Source organism: Nyctereutes procyonoides, unplaced genomic scaffold (genome assembly GCF_905146905.1).
Source record: "Nyctereutes procyonoides isolate TBG_1078 unplaced genomic scaffold, NYPRO_anot_genome, whole genome shotgun sequence".
NCBI lineage: Eukaryota > Metazoa > Chordata > Mammalia > Carnivora > Canidae > Nyctereutes > Nyctereutes procyonoides.
The window spans coordinates 12,856,911-12,877,938 of record NW_026575025.1 but is presented as its reverse complement, the minus strand read 5'-3'; the positions used below and the strand labels follow the sequence as shown (position 1 = coordinate 12,877,938).

The window sequence follows — 21,028 nt, the reverse complement described above, 5'->3', positions numbered from 1 at the left end:
CCTCTGTCATGTCAGTTTCCTGGGCTAGGAGGCCAGCACTCAAGGAAAAGAGTCATCAACTGGACTGGATTAACAAACCCTCAGCATCAGCAGGAGGTACAGCTGATCTTTCTAGTATACTTACATATTCTTTTCCTCCAAAGTAGTCCCACTGGGGTATCTCATGGTACTTCCTTGCCCAACTTTGATGGTAAAGGGACATGGGAACTTGCCAGCACCTGAAAAGAGAAGATCTGACCTCTCAAACATTAGGGCACTCCTCCTGGTGTGAGTCTTAGACCAGGACTGTAAGGGGTACCTAGAATATGTTATAGCAGAGGGAGAGAGAAAGAATGAGAGAGAAAGAATGAATAACACTCATAGAGCTGAGATTAGCTGCAATGGTGGCATCCATAGTTTACAGACTAATTTCCTCTTGCAAGTTTTCCCTGAAGGAGTTATTCTGTGGTGATTGAATTTATTACATATATCATGCACGTTGACTCAGCACAAGAGTTGGGCAGTGCTGGTAGTTATGGTATACCGCCTAGATACCCCGAACTGCTGGGAGTTTTGACAGATGGTACTCATGGCAGGATTTATCTCTTGGAGTTGGCCTTGGTCAAAGCAGGGTATACGTTCAATATTACACCCCAGGGACACCGCCTATGTCCAATCATTGGTCAATGTGGGGTTGCAATGGCTTGTTCTGTAACCGAGTCACAGAGTGACTTAGAGTCACTCTTCACAGAGTGAAGAGTCAAGCTTGCCTTAAAAAGAGCAAACTTCTAGCTGTAAATAAGCAAAAAGTAAATAAAATAAACTTCCAGCTATAAAATAACTATTTTGCAAATAGAACTGGTGGATAGTGAGTAAGGAAGAAAATAATTACAACTAAAATATTTTTTTCAACAAATTATTACCCTTTCAAAAGTATAGCTGTTGCTGACATTTGAGTGCTCTTACCATTAAGGAAAACTGGTGCCACTGTTCTGACAATGAAATCTTGTTCATTTCATGAATGCAGCTGGGCAGAATCTAATCTTTGGTTCATAAATCAATGTTGTCAAAGGAATGAATAAAGTAGAAAGTAACTTTGAATAAATAACACAATTTCATTCTATGTGGTGTGATCTATCATGACCAATCAGAATTTTTCTAGTTTTCTTTGCACAGGATGTTATGTATTCTGGCTAATTTTCTAAAAGCAAGCATTTAAATCTTACTAACTAAAGTTATACATCAATTTTTAATGCACTAAGATTTTTTCTCAGTCATCTATCAAAATGACTTTAATTATATACTTACATGGTACAGAAGCTGGATTACTTCTGAACAGAGGACTACTTTCACATGAATACTATTACAAGCGTTTAGGAGTTTATGTTGTAGGAGGTATTCTTAGAGGTAATAATGAATAATCTAATATTACAAATTTAGGGATTATTTAACTTTTCAAATGCTGTTAATCATCTCTAAAAATCTAGTGGAAACATTTGGTCTAAGTCAGGCCATTAGGGTCGGATTTATTTCAATGCCACTGAGCAAACAATTGCATTTACTTTAAGTAAACTGCAAAAATTGCCAAATCTACTGTTTGTATTGTTGAACAAAATACGTTGTAGTCGTCAACTTTGAATTTCACATGGGCTGTTTTTTGTTTGTTTGTTTATGCTTCTGGAACTCAGTCTAGCAAAATTAAAGGAAAAGACTTCAGGTTTCTGCTCTGACATTAAAGGCTATAAAAAAAAGGCTATGGGGATCCCTGGGTGGCGCAGCGGTTTGGCGCCTGCCTTTGGCCCAGGGCGCGATCCTGGAGACCCGGGATCGAGTCCCACGTCGGGCTCCCAGTGCATGGAGCCTGCTTCTCCCTCTGCCTGTGTCTCTGCCTCTCTCTCTCTCTCTGTGACTATCATAAATAAATAAAAATTAAAAAAAATTAAAAAAAGGCTATGAAAGATGCCATTTGTATCATAAAAAAACTACATAAATGAAAACAACTATTCCTAGATCCATAAGAGAATTGAGGTCAAAGAGCACCCACCATCCCCCCAAACTGGAGAGACAGAAAGTTATATAGAATCACAGCTTATCAGGAGCAGAAGCACCCTGTGTAGAGCTGGCAGGAGCATTTAAACCCCAATTGAAAAACTACCACAGTCTCAGTGTAGACTAGTTTGGGATTTAAAAGCTCTGGGACTGTGAAGCTCCCACACATTAAAGGGGCCCCACCAAGTTCTCCTTGTGCAGATTAAAATAAAATGCCTTTTTTTCAAGAGGAAGAGAAACAAAACAAACATTTTGAAATATATCCAGAGTAACTGCTCTTGGCTCTACTCTCTGTAAAGAAAGGGGTCCTGAAGAGAAACTAGGTTACAAAGCTTTATCTGATGTGGAAAAAGGCAATCAACCAGCTTCAGCCCCTCTAGCCTTTCAATCTCATATAAAAGGAGAGAAAAAGAAAAAACAACAACAACAACAACAATGAAACTCATCTGAAGATCACAGCATAGGGACTCCCCCTGCCCCCAACAAGGAAAAAGAAATAAAGAAATGTATTCATAATAGTATGTAATGTTCTCCTTCCCTGATATCCAGCCATCACATCAGCAGGGTTCTGGGACAATAAACAGCAGATTACCAGGGAGACACAGATTCCATATAAGGGGTTTCTAGGAGATTCCATATAAGAATACCCAAAGGCATTAAGAGAGAAAGACAAAGCTAAACAAAACCAACTATGCTACAGGAGATTGAAGCCTCTGGCACATACAGATACAGAAAACATTATTACAGCCTATCATCTAGCCAGATAGACATTAAATCTCACACTAAAAGCCTTTTTGCCTCAATCTGACTATCTGATGCATCAAAGACAGAGTGAACCTCAGAAACAGACACAGAGAGGGCATCGATTTTAGAATTTTAAGACCAGGAATTTAAAATAACTGAGATTCACATGCTAAGGGCTCTAATGAAAAAAGCAGGCAATATGCTGGAATCGACAGATGCTATCTGCAGAGAGCAGGAAACTTTAAGAAGCAATAGAATGGCAATGCTGGAAATTAGAAACTCTATAATGGAACTGATGAATGTCTTTGATGAGCTCAACAGCAGCCTGGGCATGGCAAAGTAAAGAATCCGTAACTTGAAGGCTGGTTAATAAAAACCTTCCAAATTAAATGCAAAGTGAAAATAGAATTTTAAAATGTAATAGAATAGCCGGTAACTGTGAGACAGCAGCAAACAGTATTAGTATTACCGTAACGGGAATGCCAAGAGAGAAGAATGAGGGAAAGGACCAGCAGAAACTTGACAGTAACGGTGGCTGAGCATCTTCCCAAATTAAGGACAAAGACCACATCAAAATCCATGGAAAGGCACTAAGAAGATTGATTTCTTTCCAAAAGAGACACACGCCTCCAGGCAGAAATGGTATCATTGGTTGCCAGAGTTCAGGTCCAGGTAATCAGGATTGCATGTTAATAGTTAATAGAACTGTTTTTTTGGGGAGATGATGAAAATGTTCTAAAATTAGGTAATCATTACGGTTTCTGAGTTTTCCCAGATATTAGACTTAGCAGAAAAATTACTCCAAAGCAGCTATTTACATATGTTCACAAAATGCGTTTGAGAATGAAAGAAAGGAATGGGAATAATGACGTGTCAAATAGGATCTGTCAATAGAGAGAATACGTGACCTGGAACATAAAATTGCTGCAGTGCTCAATGGAAGTGTCACCAACCTCAATGGTAGGTTTGAAATGGCAGCAAAACAGAATGTTCGAACAAGAAGCTGGGGCAAGAGGGGTTATGTTATAGGAAGAGCAGAAAGAAAACACACTAGGGAATTTCCAAGACAGTGTAAAGGCCTTTAAGGAATACAATAGTAGCCTTTTCAGATTGGCTTTTTTGATTTAATAATTTATGTGTATGGCTCATCCATGTCTTTTCCTCTCTTGATAGCTCATTATTTCCCCTTGTTTTCTTTTTTTATGGCAATATCCCCTTGTCTGGAAGGATCACAGTTTATTTATCCATTCACCCATGGAATGTCCATTGTGACCAGATTTTGGCCGTGATGAAGAAAGCTGCTATGCACACCTGTGGGCAGGGTTTTAAGTGGACGTAAGTTTTCAACTTACTTGGGTAAATAAGCATGGTTGTTTCCACATTTTCTCATCAATTCCTCTTTAGCACATTGTGCATTTGTCATGTATATGTTTTATGTCAGAGTGTCATTATTTATGTTCATTTGTCACCCACTGAAGGATAAGACCCTGAAAGATTTTGTCTTATCCATTGCTGTATTCCTAGCATGGAAAAGGCTCTTACCAACGTTGTCTGAAGGAATCAATAAACCTATGAAAGTAAATCTCTTAAGGAGCTTATCACTGGCTTAGCCTCTGCCCTTTGTCACTACCTACTCTGCCTGCATTTCGAGTTACTTATTTTTAGTGTGAATTCAGTTTGATTTGAAGTGGAGCAGAATGTCACTTTCCACAAGGGAAGGATTACACCATATTTCACTCGCTTTAGTTTACTCAGGGTTATTTGCATTAACTCTTTTAACTAAAATTCAGTACTAGGGACCCCTGGGTGGCTCAGTGGTTGAGCGTCTGCCTTTGGCTCAGGTGGAGTCTCACATAAGGCTCCCCACAGGGAGCCTGCTTCTACCTCTCCCTATGTCTCTGCCTCTCTCATGAATAAATAAATAAAATCTTAAAAAAAAATCAATACTAAACAAGCCTAGCACTAACCTTCTGTACTTTTCACAGGAAAATCAAAAACAGTTCACTTTTGAGTCTTACAAGCAACACATTTTGCAAAGAACTGTGTTCCATGTAGTGGGTTTATTTTATTTTATTTACAGACGTGGGGATCAAAGTCCAGTGCCACTGCAGGGCACTGCTGATGATAAGAATTTTCACAAAGTACACCTTTAAATAGTGCTGGTTGTCAACTGCTGGAAGCATCTCAGCAAAATACTCCTCTGTGACTTTAAAGTAAACGAATACTCACCTGATCCCCAAACAATTTGGAGAAACAGCTTCCGTGACCCTGCTGCAGAGCTGAGGTGGGACCCATTGAGGCAAAAGTGGGGTTAGGATCAACACACACTTGGAGTGACATAGTGAATGGAGACCTTTCTCCCTTTGAACTTTTCTAAATAAAATCATTTTGCTTTCCACCAGGGATCATTTGTTCAGCCTTGATGGCCTTTCAGGACCTCCTGGATCAAGTTGGAGCCCTGGGAAGATTCCAGATCCTTCAGATGGTTTTCCTTTGTATCTCCAACCTCATAGCGTACCCTCATGTTCTATTAGAGAACTTCACTGCAGCTAGCCCTGGTCACCGTTGCTGGGTCCACGTCCTCGACAATGACACTGTCTCTGCTAATGGCACTGGGATTCTCAGCCAAGATGCCCTCCTGAGAATCTCCATCCCACTGGACTCAAACTTGAGGCCAGAGAAATGTCGTCGCTTCATCCATCCCCAGTGGCAGCTCCTTCCCCTGAATGGGACCTTCTTCAACATGAGTGAGCGGGACACGGAGCCCTGCGTGGATGGCTGGGTGTACGACCAAAGCTCCTTTCCCTCCACCATCGTGACTAAGGTAAGAGCTTCCGTTTACCTCTTGTGAGCACACAGTCTGGGTGTTTAGAGGCAGTACAAATAATGAGTTTGCTTCAAGCCTTTAATCACTATATAGGTGTTCATTCTTCATTATTTAAGCAAACATTTGTTATGTCTTTATTAAATACCACTAATCTACATTTTAATGAGTCTAATGAACTAAAAGGTACTTGTGACCTTGCAATTATGTGGCTTTTATTCTTAGAAGACCAAATTTTAAGCAAGTGACTTACATAATGCATTAAAAATGTTACACTTGCAAATTAGAAACATCTGGGATATTGATCAAAACTTCCAAGCACAGACTGTGCTCCCTGAGCAGCCATAGGAGATCTGCGGTAAATGTTTAAAGTTTCTCAAATGATTGCATTCTGCGGCCAAGGTTGAGAATCACTTCATATGAAATAAACCAAGCCATTAATATAGCCTACAGGCTTAAATGAGTCCTCCTAAAGGAATTTGTTTGCTTTTTAAAGATTTTATTTATTCATGAGAGATACGACAAGAGAGGCAGAGACATAGGCAGAGGGAGAAGCAGGCTCCCTGTGGGGAGCCTGATGTGGGATTTGATCCCAGGACTGCGGGATCACTCCCCGAGCCAAAGGCAGATGCTCAAAAACTGAGCCACCCAGGTGCCCCTCCTTGAGATTTGTACTTAAGCTGATACCTGAATGATAAAGTCAGCTAATGCAAAAAATAAAAATAAATTTAAAAAATTTAAAAAGGAAGTTAAAGAAGAAGAAGGGGGCCCGGTATAAACAAACTTGTAAGTCATTTAAGCTGTTTCAATCAGGTTTCCACTGAGGGGCTATAAGCTGCTATGCAGCGCTCCTTTGCTGGTTTCCTTCTCTTCCAGTGGGACCTGGTCTGTGAATCTCAGTCACTGAAATCAATGGCCAAATTCTTATTCATGACTGGAATGCTGGTGGGAGGCATCATATTTGGCCATTTATCAGACAGGTGAGTGTCTCTGGATCACTGGGGTATTTTGTTGAACTAACAAATTAAAAATTTGAAGACACAGACACATAAAACCGTGTTGCTGACTTTGGCCAGAGAACCACGTGTTCAGTCCCTCCTGGACCCTGTGAGCTGAATGCTTATGTATTTCCAGAGATTAGTCATCATGTCCCGTTTCCCAAGTGTGATGGGTAGGCATTCCTATTAAACTTTGGTGTCCATAGCAAAGTGTCTTGATGATGTAGAGAAAAAACTTTTTCCAGTGACCTTGATTTTTGTTTTTGCAAAAACGGCGCTTTAAAAGTATCTTTTCAACCACACAATTAATCTAATGACAACTACTGTCACCACTTGTGATGTTAGAAATTGGAGTATCCTATGCCTGGCAATACCATTTCTGAATTAGACAGCCAATTGCCAGCACCAAACAGGTCTCCTCTGAGGGTTATGGGAAATAAGGCTCCCCTTATCGCCTACCAGCACAATGTCATCTGTTATATCAGCTCAAAAATGTGAACTCTAAAGGTATGATGGTAAATGTGTTGTGCCCAAGATCGCGAATCTGAGAAACCACCGAGGAGCCGACACCGATGCAAACACACGAGGGTTTATTTACAAGCTCGAGCTTGGGTCCAAGTATACCCCACGCAGCGGGGCAGGGACTTGGACCCCAGACTAAGAGGCGTAGCAGCTTTATAGGGGCCAGTGGCCAATGGGATACGCAGAAAGTTGCACAGTCATGTGGGTCCACACGCAGGTGGCCGATTGAATTACACCTTAGCCTCTAGTATCCACTTGAGCTGGCCTAGTACTGTGGTCAGAATCGGCGCGCAGTTTTGGGGGGCACAAGGCAGGGTTACATTGTTAGGAGCCGATTTCCGATTAGGGTGTGCCCAGCGGCTTGACTAGGGTGGGGCAGCGCCTTAAGCAATAAGCAGGTCATGTGGGGGTGATACAGGAGGAGGCGGGTGTAGCACAAAATGGTGTTGGTCATGCTCTGCTTGTCCAAGGGTAGGGGATTTTTGTTAAATTTCCTGGGTCCCACATTGATGACTTAAATACAAGAGCTAAGACCATAAAAACTCTTCAAAGAAAATCGAGGGTGAATCTATATGACTTTGGGTTCAGCAATGAATTCTTTGATATGTCACCAAAAGCATGAGTGACAGGGATCCCTGGGTGGTGCAGCGGTTTAACGCCTGCCTTTAGCCCAGGGCGCGATCCTCGAGACCCAGGATCGAATCCCACGTCAGGCTCCCGGTGCATGGGGCCTGCTTCTCCCTCTGCCTATGTCTCTGCCTCTCTCTCTCTCTCTCTCTGTGTGTGACTATCATAAGTAAATAAAAATTTTAAAAAAAGTATGAGTGACAAAAAAAATCGATGGACTGGTCTTCATCCAAAATTAAAAACTTTTGTACATCAAAGCACATTATCAAGAAAGTGAAGTGATAACCTATATAATGAGAGAAAATATTTGTAAATTATATGTAAGCCATAAAAATAGGCAAATAGACCAATGAAATGGGTTTAATATTCAGAATATATAAAGAATTTCCACTCTCAACAACAGAAAGACAAAAAAGAAACACCAATTTTTAAATGAACAAAGGACTTAAATGTACATTTCTTTAAAAAAGACATACAAATATCTTCTCCCATTCTGTAGGTTGTCTTTTTTTTTAATTTTTTTTTTTTTATGATAGTCACACAGATAGAGAGAGAGGCAGAGACACAGGCAGAGGGAGAAACAGGCTCCATGCACCGGGAGCCTGACGTGGGATTCGATCCCGGGTCTCCAGGATCGCGCCCTGGGCCAAAGGCAGGCGCCAAACCGCAGCGCCACCCAGGGATCCCTGTAGGTTGTCTTTTAGTTTTGTTGACTGTATCCTTTGCTGTGCAAAAGCTTCTTATCTTAATGAAGTCCCAATAGTTCATTTTTGCTTTTGTTTCTTTTGCCTTCGTGGATGTATCTTGCAAGAAGTTACTGTGGCCGAGTTCAAAAAGGGTGTTGCCTGTGTTCTCCTCTAGGATTTTGATGGAATCTTGTCTCACATTTAAATCTTTCATCCATTTTGAGTTTATCTTTGTGTATGGTGAAAGAGAGTGGTCTAGTTTCATTCTTCTGCACGTGGATGTCCAATTTTCCCAGCACCATTTATTGAAGAGACTGTCTTTCTTCCAATGGATAGTCTTTCCTCCTTTATCGAATATTAGTTGACCATAAAGTTCAGGGTCCACTTCTGGGTTCTCTATTCTGTTCCATTGATCTATGTGTCTGTTTTTGTGCCAGTACCACACTGTCTTGATGACCACAGCTTTGTAGTACAACCTGAAATCTGGCATTGTGATGCCCCCAGATATGGTTTTCTTTTTTAAAATTCCCCTGGCTATTCGGGGTCTTTTCTGATTCCACACAAATCTTAAAATAATTTGTTCTCTCTGAAGAAAGTCCATGGTATTTTGATAGGGATTGCATTAAACGTGTAAATTGCCCTGGGTAACATTGACATTTTCACAATATTAATTCTGCCAATCTGGAAAACTGTGTGGAGGTTCCTCAAAGAGTTAAAAATAGACCTGCCCTACCACCCAGCAATTGCACTGTTGGGGATTTACCCCAAAGATACAGATGCAATGAAACACCGGGACACCTGCACCCCAATGTTTATGGCAGCAATGTCCACAAAGGCCAAACTGTGGAAGGAGCCTCGGCGTCCATCGAAAGATGAATGGATAAAGAAGATGTGGTCTATGTATACAATGGAATATTACTCAGCCATAAGAAATGACAAATACCCACCATTTGCTTCAATATGGATGGAACTGGATGGTATTATGCTGAGTGAAGTAAGTCAATCAGAGAAGGACAAACATTATATGTTCTCATTCATTTGGGGAATATGAATAATAGTGGAAGGGAATATAAGGGAAGGGAGAAGAAACGTGTGGGAAATATCAGAAAGGGAGACAGAACATAAAGACTCCTAACTCTGGGAGACGAACTAGGGGTGGTGGAAGGGGAGGTGGGGTGGAGGTGGATGGTTGACGGGCACTGAGGGGGGCACTTGATGGGATGAGCACTGGGTGTTAGTCTGTATGTTGGTAAATTGAACACCAATAAAAAATAAATTTATTAAAAAATAAAAATAAAAAAATAAAAAAGACATACAAATGGTACATAAGCACGTGAAAAAAATGCTCAACATCATGATATTGAAAACAATGTAAGTCAAAGCCACAGTGAAATACCACTTCATACCTACTAGAGTGGCTATAATACAACAAAACAAGATGGGAAATAACATGCATTCACAGGGGTGTAGAGAAATTCGAAGTCTGCTGACAGAAAGATAAGATGGTGCCATCACTATGAAAAATATTTTGGAAATTCTTCAAAAAATAAGTGCAGAAAAAAAAATTAAGTGCAGAGAAACCATTTGGCCTAACAATTCCATTGCTAGGTATAAAACTAAAAGAATTGAAAAAGGAACTCAAACAGATATTTATAGATATGGATGAACCATGAAAACATTATGCAGAGTGAACTAAGATAAACAAAACAGGACATATATTATATTCACTTATATGAAATATTTAGAATAGGCAGATTCATAGAGAAAAAGATAGAGATATCAGAGGGTAGGGAAAAGAGGACTGGAACATTATTGCCTAATGGACACACAATTTCTGTTGAGGATTTTGAAGTTTTGGCAGTGGATAGTGGCGATGGTTACACAGCATTGTGAATGTAACTAATGCCAGTGGAAATGGCATTAATTAAATATGGTGAAATGGCTAATTAAATTTCCATATTATACTGCAATGAAAAAGGAACAAAATCAAGGGAATTAGAAGACAAGTCACACACCAGGAAAAAATATACTTGCAAAAAGGGTTGTTATCCAAAATAAAATCTTTAAAATTCAACAGTAAGAAAACAAACAACCCAATTAAAAAATGAGCAAAAGACTTGAATAGACACCAAAGAAGTTATACAGATAGCAAATAAACATACATATATATGGTATTAGGGAATTGCAAATTAAAACAACAATGTGATACCACTACACACCTATTAAAATAGCAAAAAACTAAAACACTGTCAACATAAATGCCAGTGGAAATGTGGAACAACAGGAATTCTCATTTATTGCTGGTAGGTATGCAAAATTGTACAGTGACTTCTGAAGTTTCTTAAAAATTTTTTTCCTTTAAAAATGTACTTATATTTATTTTTAATTGAGGGGCAATTAACATATAGCATTATATTAGTTTTAGGTGTATAGCATAATGATTTGCTATTTGTATGTATTGTGAAATGATCACCATGATAAGTCTCATTAACATCTGTCACCAAACACAGTTACAGAAGTTTCTTTTCTTGTGAGGTGAACTGTTAATATCTATCCTCAGGAATTTTCAAATATGCAATACAGTATTATTAACCAAAATCTCCATGCCGTAAGTCACATTTCCAGGACTTACTTATTTTATTGTTAGAGGTTTATACCTTTTGACTTCCTTCACTCATTTTTCCCACCCACCCCCACCCACCATTCTGTTCTCTGTATCTACAAGCTTGGTTTTGTTGTTGTTGTTTCCTTGTTTTGTTTTTTAGATTCCACATATGAATGAGATCATAGGGTATTTGTCTTTCTCTGTCAGACTTCTCCCCCTTAGCATAATACCCTCACAGTCCATCCATATAATTGCAAATAACAAGATTTTTTGTGTGTGTGGCTAAATAGTATTCCATTGTATGTGTGTGTATATGAGTGTGTGTGTGTGTGTGTGTGTGTGTGTGTGTGTATGCCACATCTTTATCCATTCAACCATTGATGGACACTTAGGTTGTTTCCACATTTTGACTATTGTAACAATGCTGCATCTCATTCTTTTTTTAGCTGCTATGGCAGCTCATTGTACAGAAACTATGTTTTCTTTCTTTTTTTAATTTCAAGTTAAAATTTTTTTTATTTAAATTCAACTTATTTAACATATAGTATAATCTTAGTTTCAGAGGTAGAACTTAGTGATTGATCAGTTGCATATAACACCCAGTTCTCATTAGAACATCAAGTGCCCTCCTTAGTGCCCATAATCCAGTTACCCCATTGACCTCTCCTCCAGCAAGCCTCAGTTTGTTCTTTATAGTTAAGGGTCTCTTATGGTTTGCCATCCTCTCTGTTTTTATCTTAGTTTATTTTTCCTTCCCTTCTCCTATATTCATCTATTTTGTTTCTTAAATTCCACATATGGGTGAGTGGTATTTATTGTTCTCTGACTTATTTTGCTCAGCATAATACTCTCTAGTTCCACCCACATCCTTGCAAATGGCAAGATTTCATTCTTTTTGATGGCTGAGTAATATTATATATATATATATATATATATATATATATATATATATATATATACCACATCTTCTTTAACCATTCATCTGGGGGATCCCTGGGTGCCCTCCTTAATACCCATCTCCTGTGAAATGTACCTTAATGTAAGCTATGGACTTTGCGGGATAATGATGTATCACTGTAGGCTCATTGTATCAAAAGTCTCTTTTGGTACAAGATATTGATAGGTGGGGACTCTGTGCATGCATGAGGGCAGGATATATGGGAAATCTCTATATTTTCTGCTCAATGTTGCATCCAACTTAAAATTGCCCTGAAAAAAGAAACACAAAAATAAAGGAGGAAAAAAATAGGAATATGTGGTTCATAAAGCCTAAAATGATAACCATTTGGCTTTTTACAGGAACTATTTGCTGCCTCCTGGTGTAATAGCATTCCTGGACTCTTTCCTCGTTTTCTTAAATCATTATTTCTCTCTGTTCTTCACCTTCCACAATTTCCATTAATCTGTCTTCAAACAGTCTCTCTCTTGTGTCCACATAATTGTTAAGTCCGGGCAGCCCCGGTGGCGCAGCGGTTTAGCGCCGCCTGCAGCCTGGGGTGTGATCCTGGACACCCGGGATCGAGTCCCACGTCGGGCTTCCCGCATGGAGCCTGCTTCTCCCTCTACTTGTGTCTCTGCTTCTCTCTTCGCTCTCTCTGAATGAATAAATAAATCTTTAAAAAATAATAATAGTTAAGTCCATCCAGTGAATTTTTGAATTAGAAACTACTTTTTCACTCCTGAATTTCAATAACTTTGGTTTACCTGTGTTGCTATCTCTCTGAGAATACCTGTTTCTAAGCTGTGAATTTCATTTGTCAAGATCGTAGTTTATTTATGTCTTTGAGAATAGTTATATTACCACTTTAAAATCCTTGTTGGTTAGTTCCAAACTTTGTCTCCTCTCAGCAGAAGATCTGAAATATTTCCATAGTCTAGAGAATGGAATTCCATTTTCTTGGTTCATCACACAGCAGGATACTATGAATTATATCTTAAATATTATAAATATTAAGTTGTGAAGATTCTATTTTCCATTATACTCATCAGTAGTACTGAGTCCATTTTAGCAAATAATTTTCAAGCCTTGGACTAAACTAAAATCTATTTCTCATATAGAAGCTCCAACCTCAGGTCAGATCTCTGTCTATAGTTGACTTGCTTTGAGCAAGATAACTACCTTAGCAACACGATCACAATTTTCTTATGCTAAGGGTACATTTGTCTGATCTTAGACCTATTCAACATCAGTTTCTGGAATCCCTTCCCTTTAAATATCCAATGCAATACCCCATCTTCTATTGTTATTTATTTTTATTTTTTTAGAGACCAATCATCCCATTTGCTGGTACATTTTTGGTTTAATTGTTAATAACATTCCTTTTTGGTCTCAAAAGTACCCTATTGAAGATGAAAAATTTATGTTCACCCTATTTATTCCTGACTGTAAAAGAAGGGAGAAGACCTATATTTCAGGGTTTGGAGAAAAGTGATGAAGAAAAATGGTATTCTCAGTACCATAGAGTACAAGCTTGTCTCCTTATGGCTCTTTACCCATTGGCAACAACGTTCCTTCCCTATTCCTGCCTCATTTTTTTAAATTTTTTTGTATTATTTTATTTATTTATGATAGGCACACAGTGAGAGAGAGAGCGAGGCAGAGACACAGGCAGAAGGAGAAGCAGGCTCCATGCACCGGGAGCCCGACGTGGGATTCGATCCCGGGTCTCCAGGATCGGGCCCTGGGCCAAAGGCAGGCGCTAAACTGCTGCGCCACCCAAGGATCCCTATTCCTGCCTCATTTTGAAAGAGTGCTCAAAGCCACTAGCAAATAAGATACAAATATGTACTTTTTTAACCTTTTATTATTTTCTGACAAAAAAAAATCTGCTTATGGTAAAAAAAAGTGAGAACATAGATAAAAATACTTTTTACATCATTCATAATTCACATTCTATACTGATCTAGAATCTTCAAAAGGCAATGTCATGAGAAAAATACATGGAGAAATCATTCTAGATTTTGAAAGGTTCACAAAAACACAAAAATCATATGGGATGTGTAACTACCAGAGCATAGATGGGAAAAAGAAAACTAATATCTAGAAAGACTTTTGGAGGACCTTTTTGGTAACTTGAATGTCATCTGATAGCTAGTAGGAAATTATTGTTAGTTTTCTTAGGTGTGATGATAGAATTGTAATCATATAAGGAACTACTTATATATTTTTTAAATATTTTTGTTTATTTGAGAGAGAGAGAGAGTAGGGAGAGGGGCAGAGGGAGAGAGAGAATCTCCAGCAGATTCTGTGCTGAGCATGGAGTCCGCCATGGGCCTTGATCTTGAGACCTGAGATCATGAGCTGAGTCGAAATCAAGAATCAGATGCTTAACTGACTGAGCCACCCAGGCACCCCTAGAAATGACTTGTATTCTTTATACATGTATGCTAAAAAAAATTAGGAGTGATGTGCCATGTAGTCTGTAATTGCCATTCAGATGGTTCAACAGAAAAGAGTTTGTGTGTGTGTGTGTGTGTGTGTGTGTGTGTGTGTTCACACAGGCAAAGAAATAAAGCAAATATAGCAAAATGCTATCTAGTGAGGAATCTGCTTGAGATTTATAGCAATGTTCATTAAAGTATTCATTTAAACTTTCATATTTGACAATTTTCAAAATAAAGAGCTAAGAACAAGTCCACTTGAGTGGGAGCCAACACTTATATTTATATCCATCGCAAATATATGTTTTCAGTAAAATTGGTAAAAATGTATATGTAATTTTGAAATCTCTTTATACACATGTTTATAGCTCTACATCACATTTTATTTTCAAATAAAAAAATCTTTTTAGACAGAGTTGGGGTAGGCAAAGGAAGAGGAAGAAAGAGAATCTTAAGCAGGTTCCACACTTAGCATGGACCGTGACTCAGGGCTTGATCTCAGGGCTCTGAGATCACAACCTGAGCCAAAATCAAAAGTAGGACACCTAATTGACTGAGCCACCCAGGTGCCCATCAAATAAAATATTTCTTTCAAATAAATTTGAGAAACCTATACCAAAAAAGAAGTACATATAAATCTTTCCTAGTTCTCTTCATCAAACACAATTATTCAAACATTAACGTGTTAGCCAAGGTAGCTAGTTACTGTAAGAACCCAAGAATCGTAATTGGTGATTTTAATAAAATCATGATTCTCACTGTCCTCAGTTTGGTGTGGGTCATGTGGCCCTCATCCTCTAGGCAGTGGCTCAGGGAACCACACATGCATTGTATAACTTTTTAATATGCATGTTTTTTGTTTCCAGCCATATTGTCAGAAAAAATGAGCAGGACCCAAGTGGACCTTATATGGACAGGCCTGGAAGTGGCCTTGGCCACTTCTGTCCTTAGTCCATGGTCAGAGTGCAGACATGTGGCTCTAACTTAAATATAAGGCTGGGAAGAGTAATCTTCCTCTGCATCCGGAAAAAAAAAAAAAAGCAATGGTGAACATAGAGCCAAACTGCATAATTAATAACCGATAAAACAATAGTTTTTATATTTTGCACAGCATAAATTTCTCTTCCTTTGAATATCAAACCACTGATGGGGTTGAATTATCATACTCATTTCATGAGACAGTGTCCTCATTAATTTGGCCATAAATTCCTTTCATGTATGTATGTTTTTGTTTCATTTTTTTCCTGATGCCCCAATCCCATTTCCTTCTTCCCAATAGGATCAATATAATGCATTGACTATGTTTCCTTAAATTGATATGTGTTTTTACAAAAGAAATGACATTGTTTGGTTTACATATATTTTAATTCACATATTTATGTAAATGTATTATTATCTCATTATTTTTCTTTTGTACACCCACTGCTATGGTTTTGAGGTATATACATATTCCTATGTGTACTTTTAGTTCATTCTTCTAATTGCTGCATGGTACTCCACAGTGAAGATCCATTACAATGCATCTAATCCATTTTTTGGTGATGGACAACCAGATTGTTACCAAATGCCTGCCACTCTAAATATCACTACATTTTAAAGATTTTTATTGTGTTTATTTATTTGAGAGAGAGATCACAAAAGCACGGTAAGAGGAGAAGCAGTCTCCCCATTGAGCAGGGAGCCCAATGTGGTGTTTGATCCGGGGGTTCGGGGATCATGACCTGAGCCAAAGGTAGACATAATTGACTGAACCACCCAGACACCTGGAGAAGATATATATATTTTTAAAGATTTTATTTATTTATTCATGAGAGACAGAGAGAGGCAGAGACACAGGCAGAGGGAGGAGCAGGCTTCATGCAGGGAGCCCGATGCGGGACTCAATCCCAGGAGCCCGGGATCCTGCCCTGAGCCAAAGGCAGACGCCCAACCGCTGAGCCACCCAGGAGTCCCTGGAGAAGATATTTTTAGAAAGGAAGGAGGAGACAAGTGGGGAGTCTACTTCTCTGGCTCCCTCTCCATCTCCCTGTGCCTCTGCTTGCTCTTTCACTCTTCTCTCTCAAATAGATAAAATAAAATAAAATAAAAATACCTTCTCCTTTTCTGTTTCTTTTTTAAAGATTTATTTATTTATTTATTTATTTATTTATTTATTTATTTATTTATTCATGATAGACATAGAGAGAGGGAGAGGCAGAGACATAGGCAGAGGGAGAAGCAGGGAGCCCGACGTGGGACTCGATTCCGGGACTCCAGGATCGCGCCCTGGGCCAAAGGCAGGCACCAAACCGCTGAGCCACCCAGGGATCCTCTCCTTTTCTGTTTCTTTATGCTCATCTTGCCTAATCCTTTCCTCTGAGAACTTACTGTAACCTCTCTGAGCTGTGGCTTCCTTCTATCTTATTTCAGGGAAACGTTGTTCAAGGCCTATAAAGCCAAATTTAGCAGAGAAGGACTCTAATGCAACCCATCAGCAACTTTCATGTATTGTTCCTTGGATGTTCCTTTCATAGAGTTTATCTATGACCTGCATGGCCTCAGAGCCTCAAGTACAGATTTAGATCTTGTCTTAGTCAGCTCAGGCTACCACAATAATACACCAGCTGGCTTAAAGGCAGCTGTCTTCTTAGTATAGCCTCACATGGCAGAAAGATAAGGAGAGCAATCTCTTTACTTTGGTGCCTCTTCTTATAAGAACATTAACACCATCCTAAGGACCCCATTCTCATGACCTCATATAAACCTAATTACCTCCCTCAAAGTCCATCTCCAAATACCATTTCACTGGGTATTAGAGAGTCAATATAGGAATTGGAGGGAGGGGAAAGGACACAACTTGGTCCATAGCAGCCCCCTCATGTTCTAGACACTGCATAGACTCTACTGAGTTACATGCATGCATTAGTACAAGGGACATTTGTGATGTGATAAAATTTCCAGTATTGCAACCTGTCTTGGGCAGCTTCAGTTGGTCTCAAAGATCGGGTAACAGACTGGGGAAGAAGCTTTGTTATACTCAGCATCTGTTCACTAACAGAAAGGTTGCTTCTGGGACGATCTCCTGTTGACTACTTGTTGATTCTTTGAAGTTTCAAGGGCAAAGTTTCACTTATTAAAACATGCCCTAAATTTCAATGTGTGCCTTCTTTTAGTAATTTTTGTATCGGATTGCTATTCCCACATCTAACGTGTTCCCATTCCTCAGGTTGGGGAGGAGGTTAATTCTCAGGTGGAGTTACCTCCAGCTGGCCATTGCTGACACCTGCGCAGCCTTTGCTCCCACCTTCGTCATTTACTGTGTGCTCCGCATCTTGGCTGGATGTTCTACCATGTCCATCATGACAAATACTACTATGTTGTGTAAGTAAACACTTTGGATCTTTGGCATTTTCCAAGCCATGACTTTGACATTCCAACTTTGGAGTCAAGATCCTGTTTGTGTTTTCTTTCAGTTGTAGAATGGACAGAACCCCGACTGCAAGCCATGGCAATAGCAGTGGCTATCTGTGCCGCTTGTGTGGGACAGATGACCCTGGGAGGACTGGCTTTTGCCATTCGAGACTGGCACACCCTTCAGCTAGTGGTTTCTGTACCATTATTTGTCTTTTTTCTTTTCTCAAGGTATAATCTTTCTTTTTTCCTTTGTCTTAGACGATCCTGGGATCCAAGATACATGGAATCAGGTTCTTAGAATTCTGTTTGGTTCTTAGGTAACACTTGAGCACATGTTCTCCTAATAAGTGTCCTATGTACAATTCAAGAAGCTGAACAGGTAGGGTTGCCAGATAATATCAAGGACACTCAGTTAGATTTGATTTTCAGGTCAATAACAAACTTTTTGGTATAATGTTGCAATTATTTCATGGAGTATAGCTATACTAAAAATTATTCATAGTTTATGTGAAATTTCTATTTATCTGAGAGTTCTGTATTTTTATTTGCTAGCCTGATAAAACACAGGATGTCTCATTCAGGTGAAATTTCAAATAAACTGTAAATATTTTTCAGTGTAAGTAGGCCCAAAACATTGCACGGGACATAGTTTCACTCAAGAATTACTCATATTCACTGTTTATCTAAATCCATATTTAACTAGGCACACTATCTTTATTTGCCAAACCTGGCAATAGTCCCCTGAATAAGAGTCAAGGGACAATATGACTCCTGCTCTATATTGCCAGTCGTGAAAATGTGCTGCATAGAGAGGTCATCCTCCCAGTTTTCTAGTGGTACAAGAGAGCATAAATTTATATTTTCTGGTATAACAAAACAAGAGGTAGGTATTAGAGGGGAGGAGAGAGGCATTTCAGGACAAAGAGCATGGGCATGTGAAAGACTTGGCTGCACCTCTGTCTTCTTTGATCAGGTGGCTGACAGAGTCTGCTCGGTGGCTGATTATCACCAACAAACCTGAGGAGGGCTTAAGGGTACTTAGAAAAGCTGCACACAGGAATGGAAGGAAGAATGCTGGAGAAGCCCTCACCATGGAGGTAAGCAGGAAAAGGAGCTGGTTATGGGATGTAGGGAACACGTGACATGACATAAGCACTCATTGGTATCAATAAGGTGAATAAAGGGTGGGATGGAGGTCTGGCTACAGATCTTCTTACCTCATTGTCTTGGTTCTCAATGGCTGTCCACATTGTCTGGGTTAGTATAAAGAGAGAATACCCTGTTACTGGGAACCGAACACAGATAATTTTACTCAACAGGATCAGATAGCTCGTCAGATAGCTGACGATTGTAGAGATTGTATATTTGTTAGAGAAAGTAACAAAAGTGAATCCATTTCTCTCCATTAATATTCTTTTTTAAAAAAATAAGAAAGACTTTATTATTTTATTTATTTTTTTTATTCCATTAATATTCTGATGGCCTTTTTCCAGGACAGTAAGACCAGTAGAAGGGAGGTTTAGTGACAACACAGAATAGAGCATGTTAACTTGGGCGTACACTCTTTCATTAATGGTATTTACTGAGTGCTCCCCGGGGCGGGCCACTACAGTTCCTTACAGGAAATATGGCATTGGCCACAACAATACACGTCTTTGCTTTGTGGAGTTTACATTCTACTTATTACAAGTTCCAAAAGTGTGACTGAGTGGAAATGCCTCAGAGATGTCTTTTTTTCCCCTACCCTGGGTCTGGAAGGCAGATATTGCTGTGAATCATTAAGTAAACCATATATCATGTCATGAACATATAAATTATTTTTTTTATTTTTATTTATGATAGGCACACAGTGAGAGAGAGAGGCAGAGACACAGGCAGAGGGAGAAGCAGGCTCCATGCACCGGGAGCCCGATGTGGGATTCGATCCCGGGTCTCCAGGATCGCGCCCTGGGCCAAAGGCAGGCGCCAAACCGCTGCGCCACCCAGGGATCCCTAAATTATTTATTAAAAAATTATAACATTCCAGTCATGGTGCTTGATCCTGAATAGTAGTATAGGTCAGATGTGTTTCAAGAAACTTTAGTATTAATAAGAGAAAAATCAAGATGTCTTAAAGTTAATACATATTATGAAATCTATTGTCTTAAATTTTTAACTGTACAGTACAGTATCATTAAGTACAGTGATCTGTAAATCTTCCTTGACTAAAACTCTGTACTCCTTGAACAGCAATCTCTCAAATCCTTTGTCCCTATTCCTTGGTAATCACCTTTCTATTTATTGTTTTATTATTTTAATATTTTATATACTTCATATAAGTGGAATTGTGCAGTATTTTGTCCAGTGATTGCCTTATTTCATTTAACAAAATGTCCCTGAGATTCATCTGTTGTAGCACATAGCAGGATTTCCTCTGTTTATGGATAATATTCTGTTGTATGTATATGCCACATTTCTCTACCCATTCATCCACTGATGGACATTTAGTTTGTTTTCATTGGTTTGGCTATGGTGATTAGTATTGCAGGGAACATGTATATGCAAATATCTTAAGATCCTGTTTATGATTCTTTGGGGTATATAACCAGAAACGGTACTGCCAGATTGTGTGGTATTTATATTGTTAGCTTTTCTGTTTGGAATGATAGGCGGATGGAAAGAATTCTAAAAGAGGGAAAATCATCTACCCTTATTTAATTGGAAAAGGAGAAGATTAGGATCTAGACGGTCAAAGAGGAATAATAAAATATTTCTGGAACATGTTCAATGGCACATCTGAAGGATTTTTCTTAAAACAACTTTGTGCAGGTGATGAATCACTAAATTCTACCACTGAAACTAATAATAAATATATGTTAACTAATCTGAACTTAAATAAAATCTAAAAAAATCCAACTTCATTGATGTATGATTGACATACAAGAGCTGTGCAGATTTAATGTATACAAGTTGATGAATCTGATATAACCAAACAGCATCACAACCCATGCAATAAACATATCCATCACCTCCTAAAGCTTTCTCCTGCCCTTTTTATTCATTATTTTTGTGGTAAAACTTAATATAAGACCTACTAATAGCAAATTTTCAATATATAGTGTAGTATTTGTACACTGTAAGATCAGTTTTCAGTTCATTCTTTTACATGTAAATATCTAGTTTTCCACAACACTATTTTATTGAAGACACTAGCCTGTCCCCACTGTGAATTTCTGGCACA

The 21,028-nt window shown here is 38.9% G+C and overlaps 1 protein-coding gene across 4 annotated transcripts in view; it reads left to right on the top strand.

Annotated features, from left to right (window-relative positions):
• Positions 1 to 3,587: 3,587 nt before the first annotated feature.
• LOC129503091 (organic anion transporter 7-like) overlaps positions 3,588 to 21,028 on the top strand; it is a 39,016-nt gene continuing 21,575 nt past the window's right edge. For 3 of the 4 annotated variants that reach the window (XR_008663116.1, XM_055315026.1, XM_055315029.1), the window contains exons 1-6: positions 4,943 to 5,056; positions 5,175 to 5,596; positions 6,473 to 6,576; positions 17,621 to 17,775; positions 17,868 to 18,036; positions 18,782 to 18,905. Coding sequence is in view for 3 of the 4 variants with exons in the window: in XM_055315026.1 (XP_055171001.1) it covers positions 5,195 to 5,596; positions 6,473 to 6,576; positions 17,621 to 17,775; positions 17,868 to 18,036; positions 18,782 to 18,905 (954 nt within the window). In the remaining variant the exon portion in view is untranslated. Of the gene's footprint in view, positions 3,733 to 3,999; positions 4,108 to 4,942; positions 5,057 to 5,174; positions 5,597 to 6,472; positions 6,577 to 17,620; positions 17,776 to 17,867; positions 18,037 to 18,781; positions 18,906 to 21,028 lie in introns of those variants that run through there. The other variant, XM_055315027.1, reaches the window with a different exon arrangement.